Source organism: Apiospora hydei (assembly GCF_038363865.1).
Source record: "Apiospora hydei strain CBS 114990 chromosome Unknown utg000009l_segment0_segment0, whole genome shotgun sequence".
Classification (NCBI taxonomy): Eukaryota; Fungi; Ascomycota; class Sordariomycetes; order Amphisphaeriales; family Apiosporaceae; genus Apiospora; species Apiospora hydei.
The window spans coordinates 2516899-2529895 of record NW_027117368.1 but is presented as its reverse complement, the minus strand read 5'-3'; the positions used below and the strand labels follow the sequence as shown (position 1 = coordinate 2529895).

Genomic DNA, 12997 nt, shown 5'->3' with positions numbered 1-12997 from the left:
TCACATATTACCGGCTGTTCCAATAACACAGAAGACATGCCGCCTCAGGGTGTCAGACCAGACGATCGTCCACACGCACTGGCAACCCCTGCAGCTTGTCAGTTCTCTTCTTTTCTTTTTCGAAGCCATCGTGATGAGACGAAACAAGCAGCTCGAGGCTTGACACAAGCCATGCGAACATGAGTGCAGCGGAAGTTGGTAGAGGCCGTCGGGGGCAGTGAGGTTCATCCTTCAGCTCGTACATATCCCTATTGATCGCGGCCATCGGTGCTCGGTCCGTAAGGTTGCATGCGTGGTCGGATAAGGGTGAAGCCGTCGCTGGAGGATCCAATTTGTGGTGGTATATTAATACACACGCACGGCGGGAACTTGTTCGGTACCCTGGGCTAGCTAGCCACAGCCGCCAATGCCAAGTGGCACCGCAACCTTCTAGAAAACCAAGCGAAGAACGAGGACGTTGAAAAGACGGGAGAGAGCCCCGGAAAGCGGAAAGCGAATCAGCCTGGAAAGGCAGGATGGGAAGAAAGGTCCGTAGTAGGAAGTAGCACAGACAACGCAGAGAGCGAAAATTATTCTCTCTCGCAAATGAGACCAATGTAACATGGCGAAAAGCCGTTGAAATGAGGTTGTCGCCCTGTCGCCGTGATCCCCTGGCTGGATCAAAGACGGTCTGCAACGGTCGCATTCTTGGTGACTCCAAGATTTCTCTGCCGCAGGTGGACATCAACCATCCAACACGACTACTCTGTGTCTGCGCACCAATTGAATGCATGGTGCCTGGCGCGGCTGTAAGGGGAGGAGGGGGAACGGGAGCCTCTTTGAGGCCAAAGTCCTGCAGGCCAAGCGAGAATGCCGTCTTTTATCAACCGCAACCGCAAACCATCGAGTGCCACTGGACCAATCTGGTTGTACGGCGGCTGTCTGACTGACACAGAGCCAATTGGGCACTGCCCAATAGAGAGTGTGGGCGGGTGTAAGTTGTGAATCAGGCGCCAACGGAACGACCCTGCTACACTGGTTATTTATTACTTACGTATCAAGAAGACAAAAAGCGTTACCATTTGGGCCGATTTGATCAAGAACGGGAGGGCCACGAAATTTGAACAACAAGAAGAAGAAGCTAAGCACAATATGCTAGGTACTATAAGTAGGGTAGTCATATGTGTTGAATATTGATATTGCTATTGATGAGGTAGTATCAATAAATGACAGACAGTCCGGAGTACTTACTGCATGTGCGATTACATAGGTCCGGTGCAGTAAAGCTGGTGGGTGGGGAGCGGGGAGGGGGTTCAGACCTCGGGTACTTGACTTAAAGTAAGTAAGAACAGCGACCTATTTCTCGATCTAGTCATGGATAATGCTGCGTAGAAAGGTATGGAATATAGATGTTTTATCGAGTCTACTACAAGTATCGCGCAGTGTAGACAGGCAATACATCAATAACAGCTCGATCGGGCTACCAGGGGGATGCATCATGGGGAGACTGACTGGACGAATCAATCAGTGGTGGAATGGGAGAAAAAAAAAGATAGGTTCCCCCTAGACAAATTAGCGGAAGATGGGTGCCAAGAACCAGCACAAGACGAGGGTGAGAAAAGAGACAGCAGAGAGACATGAATGGAAGACAAGGACCAGGGCAGAAGAGTGGAGAAGAGGGCGAGCGAGGAACGGGTTGTTTGGAGCACACCAAGACACCGTCCCTAGAAGCCTAAGAGCCTAGCAACCAGCGAGCGCCTGCTGCCCAGTACCAGTACCATCAGGCCTAGGTCCCTAGCAGCCCAGCAGCCAGCGGCTAAGCTACCTAAAGCAGGTACTTCTTAGTTCAAGCTACAGTACCAGAACTGACTGATCAGTCAAGTCTAGCCAAGAATCCTGGATTGATCCATTCATTCATTCACTCATTCACTCTCACAGTTGCTTCTGCTGCTTTGCTTGCTGCCGCTTCCATGCTGCTGCTCTCTGGATTTGCTTTGCCTTGCCTTGATTTGCTTTGCTTGCACCGCCTCTGAGGGCATTTCGAGACAAGACGCTTTCTACTCTCATACACACACACACACACACGCACCTTTTCTCTCTCCCTCTCTTCCCCCTCTCTCTATCTGCCTAATCGGCACTGCATAGCTTTCCAACTCTACTGCCGCCCTGCTCACTTGGAGTCTCGCCCGGCACAGTTCCCAATCCACTTATTTGCCAACCTGCAGCAGCACACGCACACACACACTGCAGCTCCCGCACAGCCTACGTACTCAATCTAATCGTGCAACGAGCGAGCAACCGAGCGTACGGCCAATTTGAATCGACAACCCCCTTTGACAAAGTCCGCATCCAAAGCGGCTCGAGCCTCGGACCGCTTACTTAGCAAGGAGAGAGAGCAAGCTGGAGTCATCACCACCACCAACCCAAATCTGCCTGTCGGTGCGACCACTTTCTCGTCACAGCCGCCAGCCCCCTCTTCGCCAGCATCCCCACGACGAAATCAAAAGCACCCATCAGCCGATCCCCAAGTCAGCCTCGGGGCTCGACAGCTATCTCCTTCTTTCGCATTGCCAATTGGCCGGGCTTTCTTCGTGCCCAGAGCTTGCAAATACTCGTCCTCACAGAGCAGTCTGCACCATCGAAACCCGACTATAGCCCTCCCACGTGGATCGTCCAACCGAGAGTCCGCCGCAAGCAGGCACCATGAACTTCGATTCGGGAACTGCCTATGCCGAGTCGGACGCCGATGACGAGTATGAGAGGAGTTTGCATTCGCCTGTGCTTGCGACCGATTCAGAGATCTCCCCACCGATTCCGAAGGCCGCTCTTCGACCGAGCATACTCCTACCACCTATGGCCACAGGAGCAGCGCCGATCGCCTACCCGAGACCATCATAACGGAGTGGACTGCCGAGGAATGCGCCGATTTTGTCGCTACCATTGGATTGGAACAATATTCCGACCGTTTTCTAGGTGGGTGAACGCCGAGTTGCATATTCGCACGAGTTCTTTGGCTAACGGAAGGCTGGCAGAAAATGAAATCGTTGGTGAAGCCTTGGTAGCTCTTCTCCACGATGACCTAAAATCTATGGGGGTGGCGAGTGTCGGTCATCGCCTGACCATCCTTAAGAGCGTCTATGATGTGAAGAAAGCTCAAGACATTCCCATAGAAAGCGATCACTACGTGCCTCAATGTAAGTACTGGCTGCATGGGAAACATTGCTTACGGAGCCCAGCTGACATAATCTGGATATAGCTGCCGAAGCCGAGGCTCAGTACGCGACAGCCACCTTAAAAGACATCAAACACCTCGTGGAGCAGCTCCGTCTTCGAGACGAGAGGATGAGCCTTGTCGAACAAGACTTGCGCCGCTTGACCGACGACTACAGACGCTTGCGTGAGGATATGCTGCCAGCTCTGCGGCTGGCCAAAAATGCGCAACAACCACTGCCCAATGTGAGCGCCCGGGAAAACCAAGGCTACAGCTACGAGTCTTCTACCATATCTCCGCCAGCGCCGACGCCCTCGTCCATTCAATCATCGGGAGGGAACTTGAAAAGGCAGTACTCTACGAAGAAGATTGTGCTGGGTACGACTCCCAAGAACGCGTCTCCTTCCTATTTGCAGACTACTCACGAGCGGCCGTCGGTAGAGCAAACGCTCGACCCAGCCAGCGCCGCCGAGAGAGCCGTCCTCTCGTCCTCCCATCTCGCCGCCATGAACGGCTCCGGACAAGCCACGTCACCAGGCTATTCTCCAAACATACCATCGCCTACTTCGCCCCCCACAATGGGCAGTGCTACTTTAGGTTCGAGATCCTACCGATCAGATCAACCAACTCCATCATCACGGTCAACATTCGCCGAAAACGACCACATATATAATCCTGGGTCCGCTTCGTCCAAGCAGCCGGTCGCCCCACGTCGGATGCAGACTCCGGCCCCAGACACCCCAGGCTCCGGCTCATCCTCAGTGGAGATCTTCAAGTCTTTTAGGGTCAGTATGGATGACCCTTGCTATAAGGTTCTCCCTGCCGCTCTCCGAAAGTATCAAATCAATGCACCCTGGGACCAATATGCACTATATATTGTCTACGGCGACCAGGAACGATGCTTAGGCCTGGACGAGAAGCCCCTCATCCTCTTCAAGCAGCTGGACAAGGAGGGCAAGAAGCCCATGTTCATGTTGCGCAAAACGAACACGGCCACGGTCGATGCAGACGCCCCAGGCAGCGCCGGCCTGGGCTCAACTAACGCGCGTGGAGTAGCTTACGACCCTCCTGGAGGAATCATATGATGAAACGAATCAGCTCACAGTGCATTACCGTTGTTGTATACGAGACTTACGATTTTACTCTTATTCTTGGTACCAGTACCCTTACCGCAATAGTACTCTACCCCCCCCATCTTGGTTTTTGTCAATGCAACATACTGCTGTTTGCAGGATTGGCATCATGATTTGCATAGCGTGCGCGTATCCGTGGTCGAACTGCTTGGATCCTACATCCTTTCATCTCACCACATCCCGATCCGATGTTTCCACCATCTGGGGATCCATCTATCCGACACGGACCCTGCACCAACCCCCACTCAGATCCGGCCTTGGGCGCCGGGTCTAACAAGTACCATTGGGTCCCCCCCAATCTGCCGGGCGCCTTCATGGCGTCATTTGGGGTACACGAAGCAAATTCCTTGTTTGCTTTGCCGAGACCAAGGCTTTGGGCATATACCGGCCTCATCAGTGTCTGTTCGGTCGCATTGGACTCATGTTCGTCGCCAACATGTGCCCCACGTCACGCCACGTACCTCCAAGTCAATTTTGAGCTTGGCCGTGGCGATGTCGACGACTGCCTTCCTTTTTGTTTGGGCAAATATGACGATTGGACGACTGCCTGCCAAGCCGACCTTGGTAGCGGCTGTCTTCATTCCAGAAATATGGTTGTACGGGTCGGGGATGCCGCTAGGCGATATTCCAATCCCCAGAATGGCCAGAGCAGAAGTTGAAACAGCGCTTCGAATGCCCTAGTGTACTTTAAGGCAATTCTTCTCGAAGGGAATCACATTCATCTTGGTAGGCCTTTGGACGGCGTTGACGGCAGGCTAGTGGTTCAGCACCGCAACGAACTACTGCAGGGGTGGCCGGCGCGCTGGATGTCTCAGGATGGAGGGCCCCCAACCCCCAACTCGTGGCATGCTTAGTCAGATTCTTATCAATCATGTCAGAACTATCGGGAGGAGGCTGTGTCGTGGTATCAGGCCATGAAGGAAGTAGGAAGGTGGTTTTTCAGAATACCTCGTATTCGAGTTCGTCGCATCTCTCACCAACATGCGATAGCCGTCTCAAGTACATCAACTACGCTTTTCAACGCTACAGCAGTGCTGTCGCGCCCGCGCCATGCATCAGAGAAGCCTGCCTGAGGATTATTTGGGGGATATTTCAAATGTTGCATCATGATAGAGGAACAAAACTGGGCTAGCTAGAGAAGCCAGGGTCGAGACGTCCAATCGTCGAGGCTGTCAATTGGATTTGATGTCTCCCATCTGAGTTGGGATGAATTACAAAACAATGTTTCTTGCCTCATCAAATTCCGCCGTGGGCGGACGAAGACATCTCGGACCCCACGAAACAATTTCTTCCGAGCTCCTACATCAGAAACATGCTGTCCTGTCAAGGGTCTGATCCTAGTGGCACATTAAAGGCCCCGGCCCATCTAGAAGCTCTCTAGCCTGCTTAGTCCCCCGACGACACCACTCCGCCGGGATCACTATGTCATCATAGTTGGCGACTCTGGGACGATCGGCCCACGGGCGGAAAGTGGAACGGACTCAAGCTATGAGCTATGATACGTAGCGCATTTGCGCAACCCTTCTTTTCTTTCTTCTCGAGGATTGCCTAGATAGGCGGCCTGGGCGAGCCTAGCTAGCCTACAGTACGTGTCAAGAAAGATTAGCCCCCTCCACTGTTTACCGAAAAAGTTAAAGTATAGTGAGAAAATCTATGCCTACAGAGGTTAACTTTTTGATCAAACTGGTATAGAATATACGATAAGAGGCATGGTGTTCTTTTGCCTTTCGGAAAACAGTGGAGGGGGGCTAATCTTTCTTGACACGTACTGTAGGTGACTCCGAGAAGAAACTGCGTCATACTCAGCTCCCAACAGTACCGGGTCCGTGCCGAGCCGCAACGGGAGAACGCTGTTAAAATCACGAGACTTGTGAATGCAGCCGAGGTACTGTACGGCAGGGATGGCGCAATGAAGGGCGATGCAGTTCTTTGGGGTGGTGGATGGCGGTTGACCCATTTGCTGGTACAGACAGATCACTCGCACTTTATTCCCGAGAGCCGGAGTACCAGTCTTCACGATGGAGTTGAGGGGCCTCTAGAGACTTGGTGCTTGTCTTTCATGTAAGCACCTACTTCACTGCTAACACTAAGTTCGTACAAAGTGCGCAAAGGAAGGAGGTATGGTGCTCACTCGACTCGAAGGTATCCGGTTGAGGAGGACGGAGACGCAGTACACAATGGTATTAAGATAAGAATCGCATTCATTCATTCGGGGAATAGGCGAAGTTCGGGGGATATAGGTGTCAGATGCTTCGAAGAGGCCTGATGACTCGACTCCTTTGTGCGTTTGTTCAAGACTGGGCAGATGAGCCGGGGCAAGGACAAACTACGGTCCAGCCTTTCTTGTTTTGCACGTTATTACGGCCCATTTCTGAGATTTGACATGGCTTCCCCGACCAGAAAGGGCCCATTCGTGACCATTTCATCCTGACGTGTCGGCAGAGGAAGTTTGCGGCATTGTCTTTATTGTTCAACGGGTTTCCTGGTTCTCCTACAAACTGCTTCGGGATGCCGCCTGATAGACTCGAGCAAACATGCTACCTGCCTACCTAGGATTACAAAGGATAGGGGGTCGGGGAAGCAAGCACGGGCAGGCCTATTGTCCCCTGACAAAATATCTGTCTTGGCCGCTGCTGGAACTATTCGGGGGAAACCTCTCTCGATTCCAACAAACTCGACCAAGAAGCTTTCCTCAGAGCGAGTGGATGTTTTCCATATATATTTTTTACTTGAGAAATTAAATCACAAACGAATGAGAGAATGGAAATCAGCGAACACGTCTTCCCTTTCGCCTCCAAGTCCTTGAAGACATGTCTGGGCTCGGGCACATCGAGCCGACGGGGCGCCCAGGGTTATGGCCCTTCTAGGGTCCCTCTCTACCTTCTCGACCTCTCTACCTTGAAATATGGAATCCGGGACCTTTTGAGGGTAAAAATGGTCTACCGCAAGCAAATCCCGAATCTCGACGCCGCAGAATGGGCTACACTAAGCTACGCGCGGGGCCAGGTGGTCCCCCGACGCGGCTACGTGGAATGTGTGCAGCTGGCAATCGAAGACGGTATTGCACTTACCGACATTCTGGACGAGACGGGCACAAGGACGTTGGTTCCCGCTGGTATACTATACGACGCGGTCCGTGTCGTCCTAGGGCTGGGGATCCGGTATCTCTGGGTCGATGTACTGTGCTCGTTCCGGGGCCCCGATGACGATGGCGATGGGTGGCCAATGAACTATATGGATATCTTTGAGGGCGCCACGGTCAACATTGCGCTGCCGGACTACTATCGTGTTGAAGATTATGAGAAAGAGTCCTGGATCGGGAAGCCGGAGGCGGATTCGAAGAGGATGGAAGAAGTTTATAATGCGCATTTAAGGGGCGGGGACCCTCCGAAGCCAAAAGAGCTCGATGCTGGCCTCTTCCTTTATCCGTTCTTCACGGATCCTGGCGCTCTCCTGGACCGTCTCGTCTCGCCGCGGAAGCTCTTCTGTTTGAGGAATGGTGATGCCATCTGGGCGTGTGCCCACCACTGCACCCATAGTCGATACAGCCGCCTCCATGTCAACCCGCGTGAATGTGTCCTCAACCCACCGATATTTACTTCTTCTCAATTGCCGGCCAGACCTCCAACACCATCGCCATCGGCGTTACCATCTACAGGGAAGCTGCAAAAGCTGCAAGCCGGTGCTCGGCGTTGCTCGACGAAGAGAGCCCGGCAGGATCCCATAGGCACCAGAATCGGTGACTCACGAGGTGCCAAGATGCGAAAGTTATCAGCAGACTCAAACCGCAGTTCCCCAACACGTTGCGTGCTCAACTGGTTAACCGGGCGATTATCCAGGACTCGGTGATGTTCGCCGCCGCTCAAGATCCCAACCACGAGTTTCTCCGTAAATTCACAGAAGACCCGTGTTCAGATACAAGCACAAGAGTAATGCAAACGACTCGGTTTTCTACCATGATCGAGACGTTCTCTCGCTGCTTCAACACTTTCCACGGCGAAGATCCGTTCCAGTTTCTCCAAGCAGTAGTATACAAGTACGGCATACCGAAACCGGCGCCTGCGCCGTTCAGATGGGAATTTAGTATTGGCGACTTGCCGGAGGATCTGCTATGGTGGGGCGATGTCGTGCCAACTATGGCGTCTATTCTCGATGCATTGTTGAGTCCTTCACATACCATCGACTGGAGACGCGATAATCTGATGTCTTGGCTGCACTGGGATGGCGAGAAAGTCTTCTTGTCCAGCCACTGGCACTCCATCAAGCCCCTGACGAGCGGCGGCGGCGACGCCACTCGAAGCCGCCACCGTCACTTCTCGTCCATCGGGAGGGAGCCCCGAGGCTTCGAAATCAAGTGCGCGCGGTACAATGAGCCCCTCATCCTGCTGGCATACCCCGAGAACCGGGATCCCGAAGCCGACCGCCTCTTCTCCGTGCTGCGAGGAGCCAGCGTCACGGGGACGCCGACCTTCCTGGGCGCCGGCATAGGCAACAAGCCTTGGCACTACGATCCGCCGCCGTTGCAGTGCAGCTGTCCGAGCTACATCTACGATAAGCGCGGAGAGTTGATGGGGCGCGGCATCGTGGACGATCCGGGATGGTTCGTGGCAGAGCTGGAGAGGATCGCCGCAAAGGAACAACAGGAGATCGACGAGAACGTTCGACGAGGGGTAAAGTACCCTAGAAGGCTCAGGAATCGCCGCATCTTCATGCTGGCCTTCATCGAGCGCGAGTCCCTGGAACTTCGAGCGGCGAGCATGCCGCCGCTACCATGGGAGACGGAACCGGTGTCGTGGACCTCGGCGCACGGGGGGTCGCGATCGTTCCGTGCCCGACAGGGTGGCTCTGGAGGTCAATTATGGATTGATACTGCTCATCTCGAGTGCTGGTGCTAGAGGGGGTGAAGACTCTGACGATGAGGAGGCCGACGACTACGGAGGAGAAGTTATTGACACTGACCTCTACGAGAGGGTGGGTTTATTTGAGGTGTACGGAGAGGGATTTGCTAGTGATAGGCCAAAACAGATATATCTTCGCTGAGAACGTAAGACATTCAACCCCCTGCCTGGTCAAATGCATCTAATCCCCGCAACCGATGCGTTGCTTGTAGAGATTTACATAAAACTCAAGGGAATTGAAAGAACCATCAGTCTGCCTACAGCTAACACCATCTTCAGTCCATTACCGACCGCCTCTTGCTGGAACACTTGGATAAAGTAAGCACAGACCGTTGATAGTGATATTGGTGAACGCTAGTTTGATCGAATGGCCTATATCCTCCATTGCATCATTGTTGAGTAAACTTGACCGTTTTGCTCCTCCCCTTGATGGAGGCCAAGCGCTGGGGCAGAAGGATACAACCACGCACAAGATACGACAATTACCTCTTCGTGCACTTGGTAGCATACTTTTTGGCTGTAATTCAATTGCATGCTCCATAAGAACGTGTCCTGTCTCCTCTTAAGTTGAATATCAGAAAGCGCTCTTCAATACCCACCCGCTAACTAGCCTGAACCTGCTCAAAAGGGGGCCGCACCTAGGCAGGGCTCGTCCAATAATACAAGGGGCAATGTGGTACGAGGGAGAGATAGTCATCAACCTATCCGCCTTGTTTTCAGTAACTTGCTTCTCTACCGGTCTTCTTCTAAGAATGGCACGGCGAGAATCGCGTGCTGGCGAACTAACCATCTCTAACTCCGGGATACCGACATCAACCATCATTGGAAGCTTTCTCGTTAGCGAGCTGGGTCGTGTCTTCTGAGCACATGGGTTGAAAAGGATAGAATGCGCGCGAAATGAGTTTAAAGAGGGAAAACACCATTTTTCCAGAAGTGTAACCAAAAATGCTGCAATTTCAGGTGGAACTAGACTTTCACCTAGGTAGATATAAGGGGGACCGACACCCACCACATGTCCTCCCATTTTGTTCGTTTCCAGTATCTCACCTATCGATTCATAAAGGAACATATTAACTCACGTGTCTTGATTTCCCAAAGACTCTCACTGTCTATAAGCAAGATGCAGCTCACCAACGTTCTTATTGGTGGTTTGTGCCCCCTTCCCCCAATCTGGGTTACAACTGTCCATAGTATTAACAATCAAGTCCACAGCTCTCCTGGCACCTCTTGCCCTGGCAATTCCCGTGCCACGGTCCGATGAAGCGAAATTCGACCGCAGCACCGTCTATGGAAAGCCTATGTCCAACGCCAGCCTCCAGCGCCGGCAGATCGAACTGCCAGTCCCTCAACTGCCAGATGTGCCTGGAGCGCCAGAGGTTCCATTTCCCGGACTGCCATTCCCGAAATTTCCATTTCCACCCCTTCCATTTCAGTAGACGACGGCATCGCCCGAGCCCGAGGTCAGCGTTCAGGGGGATCGGAAGAGAGGAGGTTTCTTTTTGGTGGCTGCGGGTGCAGATAAGTCGACCATGATCATCAGGACCATTGTGGATTGGAAGACATTCACACAGTATCCAAATGAGTGCATTGGACTGTAGATTATCCATCATTGCTTGGTGTCTGCATGAGATGTATATGTGATATTTGGCATCAGATTTGAGATTAGAACATGCATTCGCTCCCTAGGTAACTTCATGGTACCAAGTCAGCCTCCTGCATCCCCAAACTGCTTCTCAATGAAGCCCCCTCCAATGATTGAGTCTCTTTAATTTTGTTGCAATTGCTCGAGCTGGTGGGTAGATGCGTCACACTTTAGTGGCCAATACCACCATCTGGGAAGCTGCGGCCAGCGTTTAGTTCCCCCAGAGTTTGATCAGAATAGTGAGCAACCATCGACATGAACACGATTGATTTGGATCAAAGCACAATGAATCACAAGATGAACACGATTAATGGATCACGTATAGGTCGAAAAGGCTGTGTTTTTTTTCGGGGAGCCCAGCTCAACCCATAATTATATTTTGTATTATTATTGTATTGTTATTGTTTAATAATGTTTGATCTCTAATATTTGATTCCAAAAAGACCCAAAACGTACATCACCATCCCGAACACCACCACCAACCACAACAACACCAACGCCCAGGCCTGAAGAGTCACCAGACCCGCCTTGACCTCGACCTCACTCGCCCCTGCATCCCCCAACATTGTCCCCCAAGTCACCGGCTTGCCCATGCCCTCGCCCTGCCGCTCGACCCCCCTTCCTCCTCCATCGCTGGCGCGCCGACCGCCTTGGAGCCCTCCCTCGGCCCCGGGACCTTCCTGGTAGGTTTGATTGGCTGCAGGTGGTGGTGAGAGTTGTGGGAGCGAGGGAGCGAGGGAGACACGGCTCCGGGCGGTGGTGGCGGTGGTGGCGCTGTCGGTGGATTGACTGATGGAGGAGGAACTTGACATTGTGGGGGGGGCGGTTGAGACAGGGTAAGGGTGGCAAGCGAGACGATGACTTGGGGTGAGTGAGAGTTGTCGTTGAAGGGTGGGGACGCAGTGAGGCCGAGGTGAGTATTGTCGGCAGGTCTGGGACTCTCCAGGTGGATTGGCGAGCTGGACGTTGGTGTTGATGTGGTTTTTGGTGGTGGTGGTGCCGAGATGGTGTGGGTCTTCCAAGAAGATAGAGAAGAGATCATATGTATGTTTGTTTGTGGGAAGAATAGAAGAGGAGAGGAATCAAAGGGTATGAAGAGCGGCTTTTAAAGGCCTGGGGGACTGGCGGGGGGACTGGCCTGGTCACAAGCAACCAGATCCAACACGACAGGAAGCCAGGTCAAACATAGCAGGAAGAGATCTAAACATAGCAGGAAGCTATGTCGATAAGGGAAGAGAAAGGCGCAGTTGCTAAAGCACGACGAGTTGGATCAGACCATTTCCGCCAAGGCATGGTGCAGAAAATTCCGGGTTGGGGGAGGAGCTGTGTCCTCAGGGACGTCATGCTTGGTTTGAAGCTATTCCCAGGGAAGGCACATGCATACTTGATTACAAACACTGACCATCTGCTGCCGATGGGTGTCCACGTGCTGGTGGACTTTCACCACTGACAACCACACTGACGTACATACATGTAGTCTCAGCAGGGTCGCTGTGGTCTCATGGAAGTCGTGTTCTACTCCACAGGGAAAGCACAGGAGACACATGTGTGTTTGATTACAAACTCCGACGTTCTACAGTGGCGGCCTGCCCACGTGGATCAATTCAATGACAACAACTGACATAACATTAGGTAGGTACAGTACAGTGCCTATATACCTACCAACTTGCCTACATATACCTTGAAACGACTCAGGTACCGAAGGGAGGGAGACTTGATGGGAGCTGCCAACTACTCCAAGTAGCTGCAGCGTTGCAGAACACTCGATCTAAAGTAGCGGTACCATAGGAACATCGTACCGCGTATGCCATTCAATGGTAGGCTGGCACCGCCGGTTCTCATCAAGCCATCTTCTATAAGCTGCGGCACCAGATTTGCATACAAGAACTATACTTGAAGCGAGCATTGTAAATAGGAGTATCAGCAGGAACATATGTCATACGTCCAAGTTATTGGGTACCAGCCATCAAAATCTTGTAACATTTCCTTTCAATGCCACCCACGTGGTATGCACTTCCACCTCGGCACGTTTATTCGCAAAAGGTGGCCTTTGAAGGTGCTTGCTGCAACTCAGGAAGGTGCAGCACACCTGCTGAAACTGTTGGGAAAGGTGAATATTCTGATAGCCAGCCGG

General features: G+C 52.5%; 4 protein-coding genes across 4 annotated transcripts; all 4 read left to right on the top strand.

The window, feature by feature from the left end:
- Positions 1 to 2682: 2682 nt before the first annotated feature.
- On the top strand, positions 2683 to 4275 carry PG997_012564 (uncharacterized protein; the record flags this gene model as incomplete). Its single annotated transcript, XM_066816878.1, has 4 exons — positions 2683 to 2743; positions 2779 to 2952; positions 3012 to 3173; positions 3236 to 4275. 4 exons carry the CDS (start codon positions 2683 to 2685, stop codon positions 4273 to 4275), a joined length of 1437 nt encoding a protein of 478 aa, XP_066662570.1.
- A 2982-nt stretch (positions 4276 to 7257) lies between these two features.
- On the top strand, positions 7258 to 8172 carry PG997_012563 (uncharacterized protein; the record flags this gene model as incomplete). The annotated part of the gene is made up of 1 exon (XM_066816877.1): positions 7258 to 8172. One exon carries the CDS (start codon positions 7258 to 7260, stop codon positions 8170 to 8172), a length of 915 nt encoding a protein of 304 aa, XP_066662569.1.
- Positions 8173 to 8279: 107 nt separating this feature from the next.
- On the top strand, positions 8280 to 9218 carry PG997_012562 (uncharacterized protein; the record flags this gene model as incomplete). The annotated part of the gene is made up of 1 exon (XM_066816876.1): positions 8280 to 9218. One exon carries the CDS (start codon positions 8280 to 8282, stop codon positions 9216 to 9218), a length of 939 nt encoding a protein of 312 aa, XP_066662568.1.
- A 1123-nt stretch (positions 9219 to 10341) lies between these two features.
- Positions 10342 to 10657, top strand: PG997_012561 (uncharacterized protein; the record flags this gene model as incomplete). Its single annotated transcript, XM_066816875.1, has 2 exons — positions 10342 to 10369; positions 10434 to 10657. The coding sequence occupies 2 exons, from the start codon at positions 10342 to 10344 to the stop codon at positions 10655 to 10657; spliced, it is 252 nt and encodes an 83-aa protein (XP_066662567.1).
- Positions 10658 to 12997: the final 2340 nt, after the last annotated feature.